We start from the raw sequence: 24807 nt of genomic DNA on the forward strand, positions 1-24807 counted from the left end.
GCTCCGCAGAGAGTTTCCACGGCGCGCCGTATTGCACGGAAAATCGATGCGCATTAAATCAATCGTTCGGCAGCGAGTTTTAGCACTGACTTCAATCAGCGGTGTCCCGTTGATCCGCCCGTAAATCAGCTTGACCTTTCACGCTTTATATATTTATTAGTTAGAAAAAAAGAGGATTTTATCCATTAAGATATTAAAATATTAAATTTCAAAAGCATTTCCAGTTACTAAAAGAGACTTGTTTCATTATGCTGAAAGGAAAGACTCGGGGCCACTTTTTCAAAAAACGAGCTCTGCTTTCCCTCATTAATTAATTCTTCATGAACAGGTTAATCTCATTTTCGTACACGTAGATCTAACATATTTAGTGAAACATTCATACACGTGTTAACCGACGTTTCCTCAGAATGTTGTCGAAAGTTTTCGCCAAATCGTTATCTACGGAATCAAGTCGACATAAAGCCGCGCATTTTTCTCGCCTTATCTCTGCAGCCCTTAAAATCGATCGCCCTGGAAATTCGCTTCCCCTTCGAAACCAACACGCTTTCTGTGGACTCGGCGTGCTCAGTTTTCCAATGGTGTTCGCACGTCGGGATCAGAGATTCCCGCAAAAATTAAACGACGGTGCGCACGGTGGAGTGTGCGGAGAGGGTGCGCGTTTGCCTGGCTGGCTCGGTATTCGTAATCGAAGATTATTTTTCCGAGCCGATAATAAGGGATCCGGAGCGGACAGGGGTGGTCGGGGTGGGATTTAAGCGTAGGTGGCAGTGAGGCGTGATATTGATACTCCTCCATCTCTCGAGGGGTGACGACTCTTCCCCGTTATTCCCCATCATACTTCTATTCCGCGCCCGACCCTCTCGAGCCATCCCCTTCTTCCTGTCGCAAACCGCGTTCCTCTTTTCCACTTTTAAAGCTGGCGGACGTGAACGAGAGCGGGATTTTTACGATAACAGATTAAGGAGTCGCGCAGCGACTGGAGCGCGAAAGACAGACCCGAAATCGGCATTTCCGAAGTCCAAAGAGTCGTCGCTTCACGACGTGTAGGCAGGTTTTATTTTCGTCGCGGCGACGTAATCCGCGAGGACTACCCCTAACTCCGTACGCGCGGTCTTTCAAACTCGAGTTATCGATCGTAAAATATCACGGGTCGCGCACGTGTCTGAGAAAATATCTGCGCGTAAATTCCCTCGTCGTAAATAGCCAAGATGATGCGCGAATTATACGAAGGATGAATGATGAATATTTTTATCTTTGAATACGATATCCTCTCAAGATATCGTCGTCAAGCTGTTTCTCCATGTCTAAGCCATGGCAAAGCCAGGAAAATACCTGTTATTACCGTTAACACAACCCACGCACATACAGATCAATTCATACTCGCCCATTTCAATAGAACCATGAAATTATAGATAATCACTCATGTGTTGATTGAATAAAATATGTAACACACGTTGTATGCTCATCTAACGAACAATTTATTTAACTTCGCTCAGAAGCGCGCGATCGATCCGCCGGATAATTACGGCCCTCGCAAAAGTTTCGCTCGATGAAGGGAAAGGGACACGTGCTGCGGCGGCTTTTAAGAGAGGAACTTCGCTAATCACCATCATGTGCGCGGTACCAGCTTTATCGCGATGCGATAGCAGTTTTCAGCGTACCTACTTCCGGGATGGATCTCGCGTTTTGCGATCGACAGATAGACCGGCTGATTTTCGGCGACACGGATCGGCGAATCGAGCGGATGCTGCTTGCCAGCGTGCGAGCATAAATTTTTTCCTTGCTGGCGAATCACCCGCTTCGACAGCTCCACCGTGCCATCGGCAGAGATGCAATCCTATTTCGCGCGATGGTCTATCACGAGCGCGCGCGAGCGGAACGTAACGTTTACGTATGCACCGCCGTGGTATTTCGCGCGGGTGTCGTATGCACACACCTTGCGCTGATATACGACGGGAAAACACGGCTCTGAAAGTTATTTACGGCTTCCTGACCGTATCCGCGAGCACGCTGTTCGCCCATGTACACGTGGACGTCGTGCGGCGTGTATAGACGCGTGGCTATACGCGCGTTTATACGCGCAGACCCGCCTGCGATAAGTTCATTTAAAAAGAGCCTTGTTAGCTTAATTGCGCGTGCGTTTAAAGCACGTCGTTCCATTTCCGCGAGGAAGGAAAAAGCGAAACGCGCTGCTATTGTTGCCGGCCCGACGCACTTCGCTCGCCCAAGAACGTGCACGAGAGCGAAGAGCGAAGCACGTGAGATAGCATCTTCAATTTCGACCAACGTGGAACTTACATGGTACGCGCTTGGGCGCTTGGTAATTGGCGTTACAACCCGGAAAGATACTGGAAAATGCTCAAAACGCCCAGATACTTCAGCGCGGAATTTAATACACGTTCAGCGAACGCGGAAAACGTACGTCGCGAAGATGCACTGACTACGCGGGGAACATTTCTCAGATATCTCGCCGAAGGTTCAGGTTTCCGAAAAGATTCGTATTGCTACGTCCGGTACGTTCTCGTTTTTTCTCTCTCTTTTCCTCTCCGTCTCCCCTCTCTCTCTTCCTCGCTCACTCGCTTTTTTCCTTTTCTCCCCTCGATAACGTTTCGAAATTCTCGGATTTTCAAAGGTAGCAGACGTGTCCCGGCGAATCGGTGCGACATCAAAGCAGGCGCTACGTCGTTTGTGTAATTCCGACCAATCCTCTTTGCTACCTCAGATACCGTAATTTTGCACGGGATATCGGATAGAGATAAGCATCTCTCCACCATGCCATTGAAACCGACTAATATCGCGTGGAGCGCGAAATCCAAGCAGCGTTACGCGGTCCCGTTCGCGGTAATTCAACTCGCGGAATCACGCCTCGCGCGGACATATCGGTGGCGCATTACGGTAACGACATGTGCGACAGCGCGAATCTAAAATCGCGACTTCGCGCCGTGAGGGCGGGCGTTTTCCCGTCGGTCGACTCGGTAAACCGGCTTTGAAAATACGCGAACATGAGGGTTTGAGGTCGTATTGATCGAGGGTTGCTCCGGCTGCGCGGCGTGTTGGTGACCGAAACACACCGAGGGTGGAGTGCTTTCAGTCGCGTCTCAACATAATTCTAACGAAATTCGGAGCGGCCTTGACCAACGGTGGTGATGATGTCGACGAGGCTTTTGCCTCGTCTTCTTCGCGAGCGTAACCGCGTGCAACGAAAAAAATTGCCGCGCGCGGACGCTCGTACTCTCGGAAGCGGCGTAATCTCGGCGAATCGCTCCCGCGGCACGTATACATCGCTATTATCAACGATAAACCGTTGCCAGCGTTAGCATGGAGCGCCGCTAAGAATTTAAGCGAAATGGTTTAAGCCGCGGTAAAGCCAGAAAAAGGGACGCCCGGCACGTAAACGATACGCAGATCGCGCAGCGATTAAACTACCTGATTAACCGGTTTACGGATAATTCCCGTTTACGATTGTGATATCCGCCGATCTTTACGAGCGTATAAGAAAATGAAAAAAAATGGAACGCACGAGCGCGCGTAGAGGGAGGCGCGAGCCGTTGACCGCGCACGTCGGTGGATTACGAGCTTCCTCGCGAGCGACCGAGGGTGGAAATGAGTCAGCATGGTGTGATAAGCTCCGATTACCGGACACGAGAGGAAACAGAAGAATGGCCCCGATATCCGTGGTTTTGCTCAATTAATCCCCGGATTTCGTGAGGGGATCCTCTTATTAGGTAACGCACGGAACGGAACAGATACGGCTTCTTTTCGTTCGATTTCGGAGATTGAGAGAGCGGTATAAATATCTTCGCCGCCCGCGATTGCGGGATAAGGGTCGCGAGCCCGTGCTCGTATAGAAATCAGAAAATCCCAGACTGGAAGTTTTACAAATGAACCTGAGACCCACGAATTTCCTCGCGGATCTGCGAGGATTTTGCATATCGTCGGCCACACGAGGAACGACGAGAGCTGAAAGAAAGAGAAAGAGAGAGACAAATCAAGACGGATGGAAAATAGGAAAGTAGGAACGTACACGCGAAGAGCGAGAAAAGACGACGGAAATGTGCAGCCGGCATAGGAGAGGGAGCGTTTTCGGCACGCTGCATCGTAGGTAGTGCGGATAACAGACTCGACTTCCCGCGGGAACGCGTCGACGTTACTTCGCGTCTTCGTGGCCGCGTAACCGTTCAGAAGTAACGCGAGAGTCAAGGAGCAACACGAAATAAGAATGATAATTCCCGCGCAGCCTGCTATCATTCCACCCACTAATCCCCCGTTGCGGCAACACGCGCGCGAATTCATAGCCGCGATTCACGCAACCGCACAGTTTGCTCGGTAACTTAACTGCCTTCACCTGTCGCTTCCTTTTTACGTTTCCCTCGTTCTCCGCTGAATTGAACTTTCCAGGTAATTGTCGGATATTAACGACACCCTCGCTGGAATAATTGATATTACGACCTATCACATTAATAATCCAAGGATTAAGGACGAATTAACCTTCGTGCGCCAAGAGATCGATAGACGACACGTAACATCCCTCCTGCCAATCGAATCGCGAAGCTTTCCAAGTTGCTCTCGTACTCTAGTAACTTCAAAGAGCACGCGTGCCCGTAAAGCGAGAAACTCTCGTGCTCGACCAGCACGCTCGTCGGCTTCCTTTGGAAACTAATCTCGCGATGTGAAAACGGCTCGAAAGCCGGCATCTAAACGTCGCGTTCGTTCTTAGCGCATCGCGAGAACACTTCAGCCATTTTAATTTATCTCAGTAGAGTACTTAACTCTCTCTCTCTCTCTCTCTCTCTCTCTCTCTCTCTCTCTCTCTCTCTCTCTCACCCCTTTCGTTTATCGACGGAGGATTCGAATTACAAGCGGCGTACAAGCATCCCGGCGGGCGCTCAGAACGGCGGAGCAGTTACTTTTATAGCCCGCCGGCAATGTACGGTTGATCGCAGTTACGACAGCGGGGTAGGCGAGCGGCATAAAAGGGCCTAGGTACAGGATGGCGATGGTGTAACCACTCTCCATCCTTGGTGTGATTCGGCTTGAATGAAAGTGGAGGCGGCTTAAATCGGCGCGAATCACCGGCTCGATTATCGCCGAGTCGTACCACCGCGTCGAAATGATGGTACCTTCGAAACGCCGTACCCCCTTGTTCCCTTTAATGGGCGCTACGTGTCGATGGGTTGGTCGCGCGTCCTCCGGTCGGATCGTACACCTGACACAGCACGCGATTACCAGCCTCGCCGCGTGCACGCTTGCTCGCGCCGATCTCTTGGCGAAGATCAAAAGATCACAAGCTCACAAGCCGAGTTTGAAATTCGAATAGCGTGCAGAAGTAAAGAGGAAAAGTCTGGTATCTGGTCTTGCGCGCGTTTTGCGAGCGCGTTTGTGAGTAGAATCATACCTGAGAGAGACGTTAACATATTGATGAGGAATCGAAGTTAAAAATGTAGCGGTCTCTCCGGGGAAACTGGAGATGCGCAACGCGCGGGTTCAAGCCGATACGCGAATCGATAGCGGATAATATGTGATTTTTCCCGCGGCTCCTGGTATCTCAATTATCGTTATTGGTAGCAATTAACGCATTAACTATTCTCACTTATAGCGCGCGTGTTATCTATTTGACAGACCACACCAATCAAATTAGTAATGCATCAATTTGATGAGCGGGAACATCCAATATTACGCTTACGCGTTGTACAATCAGCACGTGAATAATATCAATTAACTCCAACAGTACACGATGTACGCAAAGCGAAATCGAGAAAGAGGACTCCGCGAGCATGACCAAGAAATCTTTTCTCTGTATTAATTAAGGAAGAAGAAAATTTGCGCACAAGGAAATGAGGGCTCGTACCTCATTTGGACGTCACACACTGTGCGTTCTCTCGCACGAGGAAATATTAAATCTGGAGGATGCCCGCGGCTCGGTCCACGTTCGTTCTCCACCCCCTTCTGCAGTCGTCAGGCGGGAAAAAGGGTTGCGGTCTTTAAAAAGCGGGACAGTGTCTGGAATAACGTGGGACATTAAGCGAGCGAAGCTCGTACACGTGATGAATATGTAAAGCAAAGTCGTGAAAGTTTCGTGACTCGAGCAAAGGAAGCGAGACACGCGCGGCGACGCGCAGGGATCGTAAAGCGCGGCCGACGCGGACGTGTGCGCGACGTCGCGTCTCACAAACGGACGCATATGCGTCGGTCGGGGGGTTGTTCTTTCGCGGGTGCTTTCGCTTTTGCCTTAATCGACGAAGTTCGCAGTTGGGAAAACTTGAACGGCACGACGAAGTTCGATGACGGCGCGCGGCAGCGAGCCCGGCTTCGCCTCGCGTCGCGATCGACGGGTGATTCACCCTCGTCGAATCTGCCAATGCTTGATATATGTAAAGCCATTTCTTCCGATGTGCGTAAAGCCCGCTTCCTTTCGCGACAGGGGTGCGGCAGAAATTATCGTGATCCCTCGCGAGTACTCGCATCCTTGTCTCTCCATCTTTTTCTCTCTGCAAGGTTTTCCCTTTTTATCTCGCGGAAAATGTCGCACGCGTACCCTCCGCCGAAGGAAGAAATATCAGACGGAATATGGGGGGCTTTGTATGATTTAACGCGTACGCGTTTTGCTTTTGTCGCTCTGTGAGGAGGGAGGGAGGGACGGGATATGCGATTCAATCGACGTTATCTCGGCGAGGTTGGCTGGCTGGCTGGCTGGCTGGCTGGCGAGAACGATGAACGCTGCAGGCACGGAAATAAATTGTCTTCGCGTTCACACAAAGATGAAATTAATTGTTACGATTTAATGTCTAGTACCTCGGTGCGCCTCCGTACCTCTGTGCCGACAATACATTCGCCGTGGAGGACGGATCGATCGCGCGTTAACCGAACGGCGATTTCACCGGGCGCCAATTCGTCATTATGCAAAGCCGTGCGCGCAGAAAGCGCCTCGGAAAGAGTCGTTTTAATTAATTAAAACAACGCGACGAATTCACGTGTTCGCCGCTGACAGTTCCAATTTAAAGTCGGATTATTCGAAATACCGTGGATATCGACAGGCGGAGATTTGCATCTCAAATTCGAGTGTCCCCTGCGCCGCTTCTGGCAAGCGGCGGGTGAGTACGAGCCGCGCTCTATTATCGTGCAGGTTCTCTAATTCTAAAAATAGCGTGAATAAAAGTAAGCGCGCAAGGGGTATCTTTAACTTATCATGAACTATGCATTCACGGAAGGGCAGAAATACGTTCATCGTTTTATCCTATTCGGCGTAGAAGTTTTAGCTCGACAGCTGGCGATATATAATGCATGATAATAGTTATAATTTATTAATAAATTCCCACATATATAGACGCTAATAGCAGCAATTTGCAATTCTTATCGTTTTCTTCTATTTTTACATCTTATAATTATCTTGCTTGCCGAGATAGATCGTCGAGCTTCCTATTTTCGTACATATTTCACTTTTTTCGTCTCATAAGATGTTCTCGCTGAGTGGTGCCGAAAAGTGTTGAATGCTTTCCGCGTTACAGCGATTTCGCGTCAGCCGGCTACGTTTCGTCGATCATTTCGCTGGAATTAATGCGGGACTGTCGTTTCCCGTAATAACAGTAACGAGCGCGTTTTACATCCGTTTTACGGTATTCATGCAGGCATGGAGAAGCTCGACGGCAATTGTGGCTCGCGAGCGTAAAACGGCACGCCGATTACATTAGAAATACGTTCCATTCTCTGAGCGCGGGCACCGACTGCTGCCGGAGCTCGCGCCGCACGTGCGTTCGTTGCCCCGCAGGAAATTGCACATGCAAATCGTGCTTTTTTCTTACGCTGCAGCGTAGCCATCCCGTCTGCGGAGCAAGCCTCACCGTAATTTATGAGAGCGCTTCAGCATCTGAATGGAAGCGCAGTGTGCCAGCAAATAGGCGATTTAATCCGCGACTAAGACCGCGGGAAGAAATTGCGTCGAATTCGAGACGAAGTGAGTCATTTATATTCGTGGATGCATTTCACGTTCAGCGGGGAAGGGACATGGACGGTAGTCGCGCGCGGTACAAATAGATACGGTAAAAAGCGTGCTTAAATGTAACTAAACGTTGTTAGAACGTTCTCGGCCGCCGGGAAAGAACTTGTCCGGCTCGCAGTGGAGAAAAGGGACACTTTTTTCAGAGGCCCAGCAGGCCTCTTCGTCGAGAGGCAGCGGAATCCAAGAAAACGCGAACGGTCGAGAGAGCGAATAAGCAGGCCGAATGATGGAGAAAAGAAGTGGCCGGGCGCGCCGTGCATGTGACTGCAAATGAGGCCACAGATGCGTCGGGCGATAAGGGATGATGGAAAGTGGTTCATGAAAAGAGCCATCGCGGTAGCTCCTGGCGATGACGGGAAACGGCTGATGCTGCAGGTGCGATGCAGTGCAGCTGTGAGACGCTTCCGTCGCTGCCGCTGTGAATAAGCATTCATTCGCGAGAATGCAACGAAAGAGAAAAAACGAGAAAGAGAGAGAGAGAAAGAGAGATAGAATATGCAAGTGCAAAAGGCGCGAAGGCAGGACCGCGAACACTCCGCTTTATGTGATCGCGCGTTCAAATCATCCTAACGAAGTGGCCGACTTCCGCAATTTACTGTCAAACGGTCCTCGCTTCACCGGCTGCACTATACTAAATCGCGGGAAACGCAGACGGAGGGAAAATAGACCGAGGAGGACGGAAAGCTCTTTCAGCGATTTGCCGCTGCCGCGGGTATTTCTTTTTTTTTATTTGATATAAAATAATGGACCTTTAGTAAACGCGATTGTCGCGGGATATATTTAAAGCCCACGGAAATGATAACTGGATCTCAAATAAAAAAGTCTCGTAGGCCTTGACGTCGAGGAGAGAGGGATTCATCATGGAATCCAATGGGTGTCTAATCGACAAGCTTGAGAAGACGAAGGAGGGTCTTGAAGATTTGCCATTCTGGTAATTGAAACCTGCCGTGAGCCTCGAGGCGGGGAACGTTTAATAGCCAAAGTTAGTCGCGTTTCTATGCAAATTAAATGCTTACAGCCATCGGGAGGTGAGCTACGCGGGGTGGCGATGGTGGTGTGGTCGTTCCCCCTTGCTGTTTATCTACCGGGAGGTTCTTGGACGACTCGCAGCGTAAATAGTTAGTGCCTGTGGGCTGCGACGAACGGCCAACGTGTGCGGAATAACGATAAGCTGTTGCTGAACAAGGGGCCATATTTATGCGTCTCGCATATTGTACGTTTTTCTTCCACGTCCGAAGTTTCGGTGCGTTAACATCGCGAAGCAGCGCTCGAAAAAGTCGCGCGAAACAAGTTAGCCGATACTCGATACTCAGGCGTGGCAGTCAGGCGTGGGATGAAATCCCCGCGAGTGGTTTCGCTCCAATCAACGCTTCACGGAGCGGCGGACTTGTACGGTAACGCTAACGTTATACCCCAATCTTTAAAAAGAAAAGAAAGATCCCTTGCGCATAAATGGTCTTTCACTGAGTGCTACACGTGTAACTCCATAGCTCCAGGAACGGTGTAACCCCATAGCCACGAAGCGCGGTCTCCTGTTTACACTTAGCTTTATTGCTTTCCGCGCGAATGCGTGTCGGTTGAGTCAGCCGACATTAAAACCCCTTTCGTGAGGCGCGGCTATCAGTTGTCGTCGATCAGTCTAGTTGCGGATGCGGCAAATAAGGACGTTGGCCGGCGAGGATAGAAAGGGTGTGCAGAGATACCCTGTCCACCCTCGCAAACGATTTTTCGTTGCCCTCCCTCGAAGTTACCCGTCTTGAACGAGCCGGTCTTACAGTCACGCGGCATACCAAAGAAGGGTGCTGCTTGTTTAAGGATCGGAGGTGGTTTATGTCGTGCGCGCTCTGCGAGCACGTGCGGACGGGTAATATTCGTCTCTCACACGGCGGGGACGGTCGGGAAGGGACGACGATAAGTATCTGGCCGGCGGAGTGCCATTCTCACCCATTCGATCGATATACGGCCGACCGCCAGCCAACATCAGCAGGGGTAATAACGAGAGTGCGGAAACGGGAGAGGGCGACGGGTGGGACAAGGCGGCCTTTTGCGGTGTATCTCACGTACCGACGGCAGCGTCGAGGTCCGAGGGAGCCGGACATTTCGGGAATCGCATAAATTTCGCAGACGCAAGGGTACCCGCTATCCCACTCGCGCGCCACAAAATTAATAGATATTCGTCTCCGCATCGTGCTATCGGGCTATCGCCGAGACGATATTTCACGTACGCTCTCCGCGCCGAACGCACATTATTCGGTATCGCAAAGTATAATGCGCTCGCCGAAAGATAAATAATTAGAGGTCTTCCTTACGTCTGAGGACGTAAGAATATTTCTTTGTGCGAGATGAGGGAGAGATGAATACTAGGCTGGGGTGCGGTGATTCTCTACTGAATTTCAAGCAGATCTCTTTCTTTGTGCGGATCAATTTCAAGCGGATCTGCCTTCAACAACGGGCTAATTGCTTACAGAGAAGATAATTGATCTCGCAAGAAGATAGCGTTGATTGACGTTACGGGCCAATTAGAGTGTCCGTTCCAAATCCAGCTATTGTGTTCGTTTTCTTGTCAATCTCGCGTCTTCTCTTTGTGGTTCGTCGAACAACTGATCTATTGTACAATGCGGCTTCAGCCTTCATCGTAACGGCGCGTTTAATATGTTTCTCGATAATTTCACCTTTCCTTATTTCGTACATTGTTGCTTCTTTCTCTCGTGATAAAGTGCTTCTCGCAGTCGCGTGAATCATAAACGCGAATGATTATTATCGATAAATGGATTTCCGCAAGCGCATGAACATAATGTAGCGGGCAGAGCAAGTAACCTGCAAGATAATCCGAAGGTTTATGCTGGCACAATTGCATGCTCCATCAATCCAATGATTCGAGTTCGCGATCCGTGGTCCGTCTATTATTATTATCAACGCGCAGTTAGATAATGACATCGCGTTAGGATAGGCCGCTGCAAACGACTCCATGGTAACCGTGGATGCGTGAAGGTAAATCTCACGTTCGATACGGTGTGCACGGTGGTTCCATTATTGCCGATTACATCGCGACGGGGTGAGAGCACGACGATTCCGCGCGTATTCTCGGTTCTCCGCACACATTTCCCTTACCGATTCCCCCTCCTCCTCTTCCCATCCGCTTCCGTAATTTTACCGTAATCCGCTCGCAATATCGTAATTCCCGATACAGCGATGGTAACACGAAAGCGCGACGCCGGTTAAGGGGTACGTTTTTCCCGACTGAAATTCTCGGTTGTTCGGATATATCGAAAGGAACGTACGGTCCACGGTAATCTCTTTCCCTCTCTTTTTCTCTCGATGACGTTATATCGCTACGTCCGCCGATTAACTCGATAGAATAATTCTCTTTCCAGGCAATATCCGCCGCGTAATCGGCCGCCTCTCTCCCTCCCCCTCCCCCTTGCGTAAGACACGATGAAAAATTCTCTAACGGGAGAAAAAAGCCCGCGTCTAGTGTCGGACCGCGAGCTCTTGTTCTCTCGACGCGAATTTTCTCGGGAAATAGAGATGTTTGCTTTACTTCCATTTCTTTACTTTACTCGCGCTCTTTTTTTTCTGCCGCATTGCCGCCTTCATTTCCTCCTATCATTCACAGCTCCGGTATTTGAAGTACAGCCACCGCCTTAGTTTGACCAGCGTTTCTCCATTCTTAATTTCTCCATTCCCCGCCGCACCTCACGACTTATTAGTATGCGGAGCTCCCTCACGATTCCGCGCAGGCTTGCGCATGCAAATGTTTTATAACGTAGCTACGATACAACCATCGTAGTCGAATAAATTCTCCTTCTCTGTCTCCCCTTCGCAAAGCCTCCGGCGAACACGCGGTGATTCCGCGAGCCCGTGAATTGCTCTCCTTACGTGAACAGGATATTTTATGGGGACGTTACAACCGTTGATTTTACACGTCAGTATCGCCATTTCCCATACTAATCGCGAAAGAAGTATAGCTGAGTCCAAGTGCCGAATACATTAAACACCTCTTGATATAAATAGCTTATAATTACGTAAAATGCAGTACCGCTGTCAGTTTCCGATTTTAATTATATTGATGAGAGAACTGTTTAAATATGCCCTTCTCAAAATCTGATTTAGAGCGTACTGTATTCACGACTTGTGGAAACTTGATCTGACCCAGATATTCAATAACAATAGATGACAGGCGATCGATACAATTTCACTGTTCTATGATGAAAGCTACGTTATATTATCATGATGTGCAGTTGCTCGATGAGAGTGTTTAGTAAACAAACTTTGCCAATATCGACAATATAACCAGTTGCCGTGAGACTCGTGCGAAAAACTGCAATGCGAGTTTTCTCAGACAGCATTAACGCATGAACGAGCCACAGAGTTGTCTCTCTCCATAATGCATAAATAAATTGACGAGATTTTTTACAATAAAAATAGAAAACCTAATGCAATGTAGACTTCAACAGAGTATACAAGACATTAGACAAAGAGAAGCCTCTTTTCCGGGCCAGGAAGAGTAAAATGGAAAATTGTTGGAGCTTTTTTCCTGCCAGTGATCGGTTAGAATCGCGCGATCATTCTGAACCATTCAATCGGACGAAATCGGATATTTCGCTGAAACTTTTAACAGTTACACGAAACATCTCCTGCATCGCTCTCTCTTTTTTTTCAATAATCGCCATCGGACGATTGATGCCGCATCGTTGCATTGTGTAATTCGAGCGATGCCGCTACCATCTCACGGCGCGGTATATTCGCCATTAACGTTTAATTAATTCAACCCGATTACATCTCTTTGCGACTGAAAATGTCATAATTTCGTAATTATCAATTGAGTGATTATCGCAGTTGTGATAACCGCGATAGGAGAGATAAAAGCTGAATGTATGTGTTTGTTACGACGTCGGATTAAACTTCATTCAATCTTACATGCCGCTTCCGCCAGAATATAGAACGTCATTATATTGTCGCAAACAGTACTGCTCATTAATATCGCAAAAGAGCGCGCGGAGACATTGATAATAATAACGGACTCGCGCAATAACATTACCTGTTCGCCATCGTTTCTGTCTCTCTCTCGCAAGGAGCAGCGCAATATTACGCTCGTGGATTCGCTCTGCCGTTAAAGCATTATCTTAAAGCTCGTTTTTCCCCGAGAGTGTCTCAGTTCTTAGTTTAACGCTACGGTGCGCAGGTGAAAGGGGACTATAACATCTTATTCTATTTAAGCACTCGTAATAAAAGAAACGGAGTTTTTTGTGTGCACTGCCCTTCAACGGGAAAGCTCTTCGGGCAATCGTTGCGACAGATTTAATAACAAACAGCATTACGGAGAAATGCCTTTTACATGCAAACGCACAACCAATTCCTGTGAAAAATACATGCAATCCTCAACGGCTATGAGCCGTTCTCCCCTTCTCTCTCATTTCCCTCTCCTTCTCTCTGTTATCCACGTATACGGATTCAATTTAGCGCGTGATAAAATCGTTCGTTTTTTTCTAAGTATCCAACTCGGGTTAGCGTTAGCAGAGAACTGATGGGCTTTCCCTCTTCATTCGGGATCTCGGTGAAAAAAGAGATCCTAGGCTCGCGACCAGGGTGTCTAACAGCCTCGGAAAATCCAGGGATGAACGTGCAGCTGTTTTATAGAATTTATGGTCACGAGTATCTTTTTTTAGATGCCGCGTTCGTCTAGACTTATCAACTATAATTTGGCACAACGAATGATATGTGCAAAAATGCTCATTTGCTCGTTAGTCGTAACAGATGCATATTTTCATTCGATTTCGCTCAATTTCCATACATTTCGCTCAACTCGTCCGCAGTCTCCTCGATCGCGTCTTCGATCACTATGTCGCATGCTTCCGTTACGAACGAAATCGCGAATTCTCGAGCGGCGCGCTCATTTAAGGAAACAGTCCTGTAAATGCGAGCCGTTCTCTCTCGAAACGTACCAACCGACAGGAATCCGAGGCACTTAAGTGAGATTGGATCCCGCTTATCTCTACTTTACGAGCGACATAAAGCGCGGGGTATTCCCGTAGAATACGCACACGCGGTGGGATACTCCCGAGACAGATATCAATTAAGATCGATTCCGTTCCACCCTGAAAATCGACGATGCAGATCCTGTCCTCGAAGTTGCCATTGATCCGTCGGATCGGTCATAAAATAAAGATTCGACCGTAGTGAAGAAAAAGAGAAAGGAACGTCGATGGATACTCTCGTGAATGTCGCGATCTCTTTCGAGGGTTACTTTGCCCGCCGTGCGCTCGTTGTAACCACCCCCTCTCGCTCATAATATCTACGATGGCACATACACACATACACACACACACACTTGGACCGGCAGTAGCGTAGGGGCGGATCGGCCCACGCTCAAGCTGAATACTGATTCTCGACGGACGCATACATTACCGCGGTGGATAAAAGACATTTGCATTTTGATGGACTGCGCCGAGTGCATTTGACGTTTCGTATGCATTTCGCCGGGCGGCGTGTTCGCGCGCGTTACCGTGAAAAAACTTGGCCTTACCCATACTTATCACCCGATGTTTCACACGTCCATGCATACAGCCGTTTGTATTTATCCTGCGCCCATGCGAATATCTCTTTGAAGATATTCCCTCCTCCCGCGATGAACGTACGTATCGTCTCGCGCGTGCGAATCGCGCGTGTAACGCGAGCGCGCTGCGGACATTGTATCTCGGCCGATGTTGTATCTCGTTGCGTATGTGCATACGTAGAAAAGAAATTTGAATAGCAGAGCACCGAGAAGTCGTCCAGAACGAACCCGAAAAGCAGAATACTAAAATTAGAGAATATTTTACGCGCGTTCCCGCGTACGGCTCGTCGATGCGAGCGAGAGGCGGACGGAGGCGAATGCGAATAGATAAATTAGGAAGCGCACCTCTCGAGTAACCCCCATCTAGCATTCACTCGCCGCGGATATTCCATATTCCGCGCGGGCTACCTCGCCATCGAGGTAGCCGATATCAGAAGAGGTACTAGGAATACGTGTATCTTTAATTCGCGCCGCGATATAAACCCGCGCGCGCGGGCGTTATTCACATTCGCCGCGTTAAAAGCTTCCCGAAGAGCCTCGCGAGATCAATTGCCGAAACTTCGATATCGGGCTCGAGCACGGGATTGCACGGACAATGGTGCGAAAGAAATGGCAAATTGAAAAACCACCCAGCAACCGAGAACAGAGAATCCGGGAGAAGCAGAGAGAAAGAGACAGACAGAGAGAGAGAGAGAGACAGACAGACAGACAGAGACAGAGAGGGAAAGAACGAGAGAGCATCGCACGCGTTTGCCACGGCTGCAAAACCCATAATACCTATCGAATATCCTTTGGCTTGGTCCCCGATCCGACCGTGACGGAGGATCGACCGTAATAACCAGTAATTCACATTCGAACGCGCCCAACCGCCGAGCTCGCCCGATGGAAAATAACGGTTCGTCGACGAAACCAGCCATGGTAATACGGAAACTCGCCCGAAACGGCGAACCACTCACCATTATCCTCGAACGCTGCGCTCTCGTCGTCGGTGGCGGCGTGTAACACACACGAGTGAGTCTCCAGCGCGAACTCCTTCCGGACTCCTCCCTCTTGCACTGTCACAGCTGCAGCTCCGAGTTCTCGCCTTTAAAATGATCGTCCCATCGCACGTAATCCGATGGTCGTCACACCGCGCACTCGCGCCGACGTAGCCGCATTCTTATTCCCGCAAGCCGGCGACGTTCGACCGCAGGTAGCATATCTGCGAACAGAAACGGAACAGTCAGGATTCAGAATGTCTGGTGAACCTGGAGAGGACATTAAACTTGAACGGTGGCGTTTCGCTGTCGTGGCGTTTGCAATTTTCTTTAGAATGTGTTAAATATCTATTACACAAGTTGTACTGTTAATCTAGAATTTCGGGGCGAATTATCGAACGGCTGCAAGTATGTGCAGCCTGCACAAATAGTAGCCATGGCCGAAGGCGTATGTAAGCTCGCCACTCAAACCTCCCCTTTCGAACCAACTAAATACGGCATATGTGATCCGTCAAGCAGAAGATATGCGCGAAATATACACGTGGCGTGTTTACGAGGGTGTAGGGTTCTTCGCGTAAGAACCAGACGTGCGGGTTCATGGCCCGCGGATACGCGCAGACCAGGTCTCTCGCACGGCGGAGCTGTAGCAAGCATTATCTCCGCTTACAAGTAAGCAACCGAGAGAAACTTGGAGCACGAAACAGGAAAATTACTCCTTTGACACGTTGCCGGTAATCGTGGAGGAAAAAGGAGCTCCGGAGGAGAGGGACAAGGGAAAACGGGCGGCCGGGTACGGAGGGTACGGAGAACTTCCCGGGAAACTTGCGAACCCGAGGGAACGCTTGAGAAGCTTTATAACTTCGACAACCTTAAATCGGCAAAACTGCCGCGCCTCTGGTGGTCGTAGAGCGCGTCCAGGACGGAATGAGAAGAGCATCGGTGGGGAGGAGAGGACGAAGTCGACGAGAAGGACGTCGGATAGCCAAGCCAGCACGGGGGATGAAGGAGGGAAACGTGCGAGGAAAGTAGTTGCACGTACTCTACTTGGAGAGATAGAACGGGGATAGCAGGATGATTATGATTCCCCGTCGTTCTCCGTCTTCTTTGATGAGATGACCGAGCCTGGAGCTCGCCTGCGCACCCCATGCTGGTTATATGGGGACGTATCCATATTTTCGAACTGCGCCCCATATCGTGAAATGGCGCGATTAAGCGTGTTCGCCGACGAGTCTTGGAATACTAAACCGGATAGAATCGCTCCGCGGCGCGTTATGGACGTAACGTTTCCCACTTGATCCTACGACGTTTCTCGATGCGCATTTCATTTATGCCTCGCGTTCGCTGCTTTGTATTATAATTACGGGACGAACATGGGACCGGCACGAGTTCACCGAAGAAACCTAAACCGTGTTCTCTTTCGAAATACGACTGCACGTGCCTGCTTCCTCGTCGACTGGAACAACGGGCGTGTAATGCAAGTTAATTACATGTTATGATGATGTATAGTGCCGCTAGAAAAACGAATAGAAAACTAACGTGCATGAGCTAAACAGTATTTCTCTGTTTCTCTTCCTCTCTTTTTCTCTCTGCAATTCTCTGCTATGTACATAAAGTAATAATTTTTGAATACTTTTTGAATAGCGAAAACTATTACATGGTCGAGAACAACTTTGTGTTATTAAAAGATAAATTTTCAGAGGCAAAAATTACATAATATATGTCACGTTTTTCCTTCTAAAGATTTTTTCGTGGAGTTACTCATCGAATGGAAAATAGGATGTTGCATCTCCAATAAAGTTAAAAGTTGTACGCGACGCGACACAATCGAGGGTAGAACGTACGTTGGTAACTGGTGCGAGTCCGCAGTCTGCCAAGGGGTTCGGAAAATACCTGCGCGCCCCTCTAGTCTGCTGTCTGAACGATGAGGAGTCGCGTCGGGGTTCGCGTCGTCGACGGAGTCACCCCTAGGCGACTCACCTCCGCCACACGTTCCCCTCGCATCCGCCCCCACTTCGCCGTTCCGCCAACCCTCGGGGAAAAAACGCGGGCTTGCATTTCAGTAAAGAACCAACCCATCCGCGTGCATGGACAATGGGACCAGACGCCCAGCCAGACGCCCCCCGACAACGCCTTTTCTTTTGCAGCTGCACGCGTGTCTGCGTGTTCACGTACATACGTACGTGCGTGCGTGCGTGGATGGATGCGTGCGTGGGTGCGTGCACGTTGTCGTCGCCGTCGTCGAGGGCGAGGACGAGACACAGCGAAGCTGCTCGTCGACGGTCTGCGACGCCGACGTCTGGCTGCTTTTTCCGCGACGATGCTCGTACGCCCTGCGCCGCCCTCCGACGATGCAACTCCCGTACACAATGGTGTGGCGAAACAATTATCTATCCCGCCAGATACGGGACTGCGTTCCTTCGTCGACGTTACTCTTTCGACGTTACGCTCGTAAATCCGTATTAAAGACGACGCAAGTCATGGCGCGATTGGTCGAGGCACACTCGCACGCACGCACGTGCGATGCAATTAACTTTCCCGGTGGTCGGAAGTTATCCAATCTCATTAAGAACTTCGTAACTTCCCATGAGAAAACGAGTCCTTATTCTGTTTCACGTAAACGTTTACACGCGGTTGGTTTACGTGTACTTGACGTTTCATCTGGCACGAAGATCGAATCCTGATTGAACGCAATGCGAGTAATGGATAACCACATTTGTCGCCGAGCTCGTCGAGAGCGCGAAACAAACCAGTGTCTCTCGTAGTTCCCGCCACGTTGTTTCATTTCGCAGGACAAACGTAAACGCATGGGCAAAATTCCGTTCTTCCTCTCGGTGCGTGCATCCTTCAGTGCAATTCGCATCGTGCGAATCGGCGAACAGCATTTACCAAAGTACCGGCGTTCATCCTCTCAACAAATAGCGCAGAATCGCGCACTGAAAGTACGGAAACAGAAAGCTGTCGACACTCTTTTGTTTTCGGCCGTGTTCTTTGTCGATCTTCTCCTCTTCCTCCGTCCGGCTCCGATTGTCACCGCATTCACTCAGTCGGTGGCTGTGTGCATTTATTTAGAGCGAAATGGTTCTCTCGTTAGTCCTTATTTCAGCGTTGCATCTTTGATGCAACAGCTCTCTCTCCATCACCTCGCTCAAAAGTAAAACGCGCCAACTCTTAACAATAATATTATACACGCGTGGTTTCCGTCATACGTCGACGAGTCCAGACCACGAGGGTGGCTGCCAGCCAACCCATCGCGCCCTGCCATCAAGAGTTTCGCGCTGGGGAATGTTTTTCTCCGGCCGCGGAACAAAAATCCACCATGCCACGGTTCACCTCCGCCACATTTCTGTCAACCTCGTTGCTTTTTTCCGACTGGTTGATGAGAGAACTTCCAGTCTCGATATACGCGGTTCAAATGTTTTCTTCTCGAGCCGCAAGTGTTACATATCCGAGATATCCAGTCGTGAAAATCATTTGAAAGCAGAAAAATATATAAACTTCGAAGATAATGGGATATGAAGAGGAAGTGGAAATTAAATACATTTTATTTATTGTATCGATCGTTTAATCAGAAATAAATGGCAATTAATGTACAAAGAAAGAGAAAGAAGATATTTATCGCGTGCGATATATTAAATTAATAATATTTAAATAGTAATGAGATTTAAATATGGATTTAATGAAGCTCATGCAGACGATCGGACCTGTTTTTTTAACGTAACCGATGCTCCGTCTCGAGAATTTACTAAGTGTATTAATGATTCCGGGCGTCGCGGACCATCGTGTCACGGGATCTATCACCGGGGATTTGGTGGTACGCTGTCAGAGAATCTCTATAATACCCGAGTTACAGCACCCTTGCGCTCACCTCTGACCGTCTCCCCTTAACAACAGTTCAATTAGTTCCGGCTTTACGGCTCTCAGTTCCGGTGACTCGTGACCAGAATCTCGGACAATTATTCCTTGGATGGAAACGGAGCAGCTCAAATTTCTGTCCCCCTTTGCCAGCTAGGTTGAGTGCTGAGCGAATCTTTCCACGCGCCAGGTTAGATGAGGTCAGACGACGTATGGAGAAGTCCGGCAAATTTCGGCTAGCTTCCTAGGAAGGTTTCGCAAAATCCAACAAGATTCAGCGAGGAATTCGGTAGCTCACAAAAGGTCGATAGATTTTCGATGATCAACTGTATCTTTCTTGATTCAAAGAGATCGGAGAATGTATCTTTACACGTGCGTTACATTCTATGCATGATGTACCAAACGCATTACTGATCAATTATTGCGATAAAATATGCGTGGAACTGAAGCAATTATCCAAGATAGTAACTTAAACGAGAAATCATTACGGGCACTTAATACATTCCAAGATGTTCTGCCTAAACTTCCTCGTTAAATGTCTGCTTGAAAAATTGGTTCAGCCGTAAGCGCGGATTTACGAGGTAGATTATTAAGTCACCCGCAAGTTAACGTGTTTGTAAAAGGTGGCTCAATCAAGCAAAGTTAAGTCCGCGGAAGGAAGGTCGGGATTGAAGGTCGGGAGATCGTAAAATCAAGTATCCTGAAAGAGCCACCGGAGAACTGGAGCAGCAGTCGGGCGCGCCTTAATGTGTTTGCCCGCGAAAGTGCCTATCCGGAAACGTCTAGGAAATGAAATAGCGTTGCGTACGTAAACGAGCTGTCAGAGCGCTGGCGAGTAAATAACTAACTTTCTTCGCCGAGCCGTCGTAGCGTCTTAAGCCGTTACGGAGAGCTCATTACGAGCGCGACATGCACCGCGTTTTCGTGAAGTTTCCACGATAAGAAAGACAGCGTCGTAATTACGCTACGTCTGTGCTTCGCAGATCGCTGAATAAACCGAAATCTGTTGCGCGATATTTACAGTGGCGAGCCCTGGCGGGATGTTATAACTAATTTCGGAAAATGCGCGATCAAATTTGATCAAATGGTGGAATTTCGGTAGCACTTTAAATCTGCATCGTTCTGCATAAGGAAGAAGGAAGGGTCAAACGCAGATGGAAAGGGAACGAATGGCGAAAGGACCGCGGAGGAAATTGCCGCCAATCAGATCTTCTCAGGCTCGAGAAAGGCAAAGATTTATGAGAGGAGCGTGAACTCGTTCTGGCCGAATCCAGCGAAATTGTCCTTAACGTAGGGAACGAACAAAGCGTCGAGATAAAAACCCGACTAAGGAACATAATCAGATAAAATTGTAGGGCGTATTGTCTTGAACTGAAATTAATTGTTTCATCACAGGAAAGCATCACGAGAGCGGCCGATAGTTTGCAAGCTGGAATAATTTAATGTCACGCGCTAGGAACATTACCATACGCTTTACAGCGCGATATTATTAAACAAATATTCCAGAAATATCTCAGAGACATATATAGATAGAGAGAGTAGCTAATTTAACATCGTACTTGTGGAGAGGGACGTGAATCGATTCTGTCGTATAATATCGGAAGGCTATTACTTTAAGCAGGAATAATAATCCGTTGAATACGGAATTTTCGCGCGGTAGCCGTGCTCGCTAACATTGAGAAAAATGATCTTTCACCAGGGAAATGCATATTTTCGTATGATATTTTTTTCATATGCCGATGCATATTCATTAAAGCATTGACCTCGTCTCGTTAGATTCAATATCCTATTTCCATAGAGTGCGCTATCGATGAAAAGTATAGACACCCTACATGTTTTTCCATCAGAAACAAAGTGCATTAATGAACTCCGTCTGTAAATACATTGAACCGATCCTGAAAAAAATTCAATAACACGGCGCAGCGTCGATATACGGAAACGAAATGTTACTCTGAGGTTTCCGAAAGGATGAGATATCGGTTATTGGTTAATATGTATAAAAGCAAAGCGATATCAGAGAGAGAGAGAGAGAGAGAGAGAGAGAGAGAGAGAGAGAGAGAGAGTAATTATTAAAAGTTTAATTCACACGACGAGCATTTGGACTGTGGGACTATTTCAAGATAACGATCGTCATTCGTTAATTGATAAGAGGTACAAGTAATAGCAAGTAATTACATACATTTCGGCCGCGCTTTTAGTTAATTAGCAAAAATTTATACTCCGTTCCGCGCGCGTGCTCTATATTTCATACGACGAATAATTAATTAAAAGAGACAGAACAGCAGTACGGGCGTTAACGTCAGATTCGCACAAATTCGCGTTTCCAATTTATATGCAGATATGATGAATATAATACATCACATATAGTATCAAAAAGACGAGATATTCTATTTGGATGTAAACGACAGATGTGTAGCGATATCAGATGGAACCGCGTTCTCTCGCACGATGTACGAGTTTTCCCAGCTGGGAAGCTGGAGACAGGATTCGGGATAGTCAACTTGGTGCGGGCGCGCCAGCTAGCCCTGAAGAGAGGGTGAAAGACGAAGAGAGCATTATGGCTGGTCGGGACGGGGGCGGATGGCTTATGGATTCTCTCCCCTTCCCCTCTCTCGAACTTTCGCGCGGTAACCCTTCGTATAAAAGGTTGGGTTAGTGTCAGGACAGTTAGGTCGTCGACGTGACCCGGGAGTTCGCCTGGAACAACCTCCATTTGTACGGGGAATTACATCCGCGAAGGAAGAAAAAAAATATTTCAATGCCTCGCCGCCCCCGTGCCGTTAAGCAATGCGGAAGATCCGGACGATTCGAGAATAACAAATCGCTAGGCGTTTTTACGAACGACGTACACGACGATTAGTCGTTTCTTTAATAACGTTCTCTCCAACTTGCTGATACTGTAATTGAATAACAGATCAGATTAAGCGATTTCGAATTAAATGACGGTAAATGGTTATTTCCTGCACGTCGTTATCGGCCACGAAGATATTATGCAATAAAACGGCGTAAAAGGATGATCGATCGATGTCAACAGTGATGCATTAAAAGTCATATGCACGCAGTCAAATGAGCGTGTCGAGAGAAATAAGAGCGTTATTTTCCTACGAGCCACAGTTTGCGATGCTGTCGTTAGCCGCGTCGTGGAAGCGTATGAAAAATGATTACGATATCAAAAGTGAAGAGCTAGGGAGACGAAATGATGGTCACGAATAATCAGTTTTATCAGTCGTCCGCGTATCACTGGGTGTTATGGTGATATATCGGTCGAGAAGAAGCAGTTCCCATTGTTCATCAGTGGCGCGCAGAAATGTACTTCTATTACACACGTTGAATGATGACGTGCATTTGTCGGATAGCAAAGAGGATAATGCAATTTCAGTTGCCGTCCACAATCTGCATCGATTCTTCATTTGCATGTAATCTACTTCGTTCGTATTACGCTTCGCTCCCGTGGTACGGCCCGCATCCGCGAGTTCCGTCGTTATTCAACGGGATCCATTTTGTAAATAACCGTCCTGGTTTTCCCTCCTTTAGCAAAAGTCATAAATCATACTGTAGCACTGATCCGCGGCGAAGTAATATGACTGATGCAAAAATATACGGTGACACAATGAAGCAAACTGTCACGAATTATGAATTCATAAAAGGAGTGGAATTTCGCGGAAAATATACCGCTCAACAATTTTTTCGTTTGAATCCGACCATTCCTCTATCGCCTGTCACGCGTTTATGAATCTGTGTCTCTCGAAATTAATTCCGGTTTCCGAAATTCATTTTATTGATAAATCCGATTACGATGTATTCGTTGAAACGGAAGATTGCGTTCAAGCTCGAAAGATAATATAGACCGTAAATTGGCTCATCTCGACCGCGTCTGGTGAATGCCGTCTCGCAATATATTTGGATTACCCGTATATTGCAGCGACATAACGGCCTGCATTCGCAGAAGGCATTACGCCCTTTTATCCACGATGTCCCATAACCACGCGAAGCGCGGGTGTTAGGGGCTGATCAACGACTGCCGGGATTTCAGAAGCATATTCGTACACGTAACGCGTGCAGCCGGGAAGAGATCGGTTTAAGCTGTCGCCATACTTTCCGTCGTGCCGCTACCCTCTTGGAGATCCCCGTATGACCTGCCGCGGCACCCCCGGAACGATTTTTAATGATCGACGCGGAGATGATTGTTCGCGGCGAAAGTAGGTTCAAGGTAAATGTCCACGTGGAGTGTGATTTATGAATGAGAGAGGGAAGCACGACGGCACGCCATAGCGAGGAGAAAAAAGGCGCACGATTCGCGATCTATCACGTCGTGCCGAGCGATCCGTACAGTCGTTCGTTTGCACGGACAATACGCTAAACGCAAACGAAGCCCGCGGTCTGCCCGCTCGTGCGTTATCATTCGAAACGATCTCCCACTCTCCCAGTTGTCTGTCACGATTGACGACGTTATTAAGTTGTTCTCACCCCCTCGGCATCGATCGCAGTGGAGGAACTAATAGTCGCAACGGAGAGCAATACCTAACCGTGGCGATAGTCGATCAAGATTCGTTCTTGTGTATTTGAAGATTCCGAGCGCAAATAGCAGCGCAACCATTGAAACGCAAACACTGAAATCCGAAGGTCACGAGCAAGACTAACGCGCGATCGTATCGCGGTCTTTGGATTCGTTCTGGAATTCTCACGTAATTAGATCATTTCCCGAATCGGCCTTGGTGACCCCTGACCCCCTCAGAGCCGTGCTCGCGTGATGTATGAACTCCGTGTCGACGGCATCGATATTAATCGCCCGTCCGTTCTTATATCACGGCGGTCAAAAGAAATATCGCCGGCCGCCGATGCCCGGGCGTGCGGATAAATGGCATGTTTCGGCGGTCTGTATATACACCGTCGTATAAAAGAGGCGCGCTACCAACCCCCTTACATCTGTAAATCCGCTCGTGTCCACTGGTAAGCCGGCGGTTGGCGCGCGATCGAGTGCGAGCCCCCCTCGGGTAGATCGACAGTGCCAACCACCGCCTGCACACCCCTGCATCTCGCCGCTCATGGGGCACACGCCATATTTTACAGTATCAATCATAGCGCGCAATAAACGAGACCGAGCGAGGGAAACGGGGATTGGGTTGCTAAGATACAGAACCGGTTAATGGGACTATTACGTCTAGGCCGGACTCCACCGCCACCGGGGCTAAGTCCACGAAGGAAAGGCAGGGTGGCGAGCGGCAACGAAATACTCGCCCTCTTCCGCGCGCCTGATACAGGGGCAGGGGATGATGTCGTCGCAACGTGCTACCAGCTGTGACTTATGACGTATCACGGTGCACGAGCGATGCCGGGAGACGTGGCGCCCTATGTAGGTGGGCTTCAAAGTGAGCCGCCGAGCGTTCAATAAGTCATGATTTATCGGAACGCACGCCAGACCTTAA

At 48.6% G+C, this 24807-nt stretch overlaps 1 protein-coding gene across 3 annotated transcripts in view; it reads right to left on the reverse strand.

Annotated features, from left to right (window-relative positions):
• Positions 1-24807, reverse strand: part of LOC105278508 (semaphorin-2A) — a 264773-nt gene that overhangs the window by 234677 nt on the left and 5289 nt on the right. For 2 of the 3 annotated variants that reach the window (XM_011337653.2, XM_011337655.2), the window contains exon 2: positions 15509-15753. In XM_011337653.2, coding sequence (XP_011335955.1) covers positions 15509-15511 — 3 coding nt within the window. In that variant the 5' untranslated portion in view covers positions 15512-15753. Of the gene's footprint in view, positions 1-15505; positions 15754-24807 lie in introns of all 3 variants that reach the window. The other variant, XM_011337650.2, reaches the window with a different exon arrangement.

The sequence above is a fragment of the Ooceraea biroi genome, chromosome 1, assembly GCF_003672135.1.
Source record: "Ooceraea biroi isolate clonal line C1 chromosome 1, Obir_v5.4, whole genome shotgun sequence".
NCBI classification, from domain to species: domain Eukaryota; kingdom Metazoa; phylum Arthropoda; class Insecta; order Hymenoptera; family Formicidae; genus Ooceraea; species Ooceraea biroi.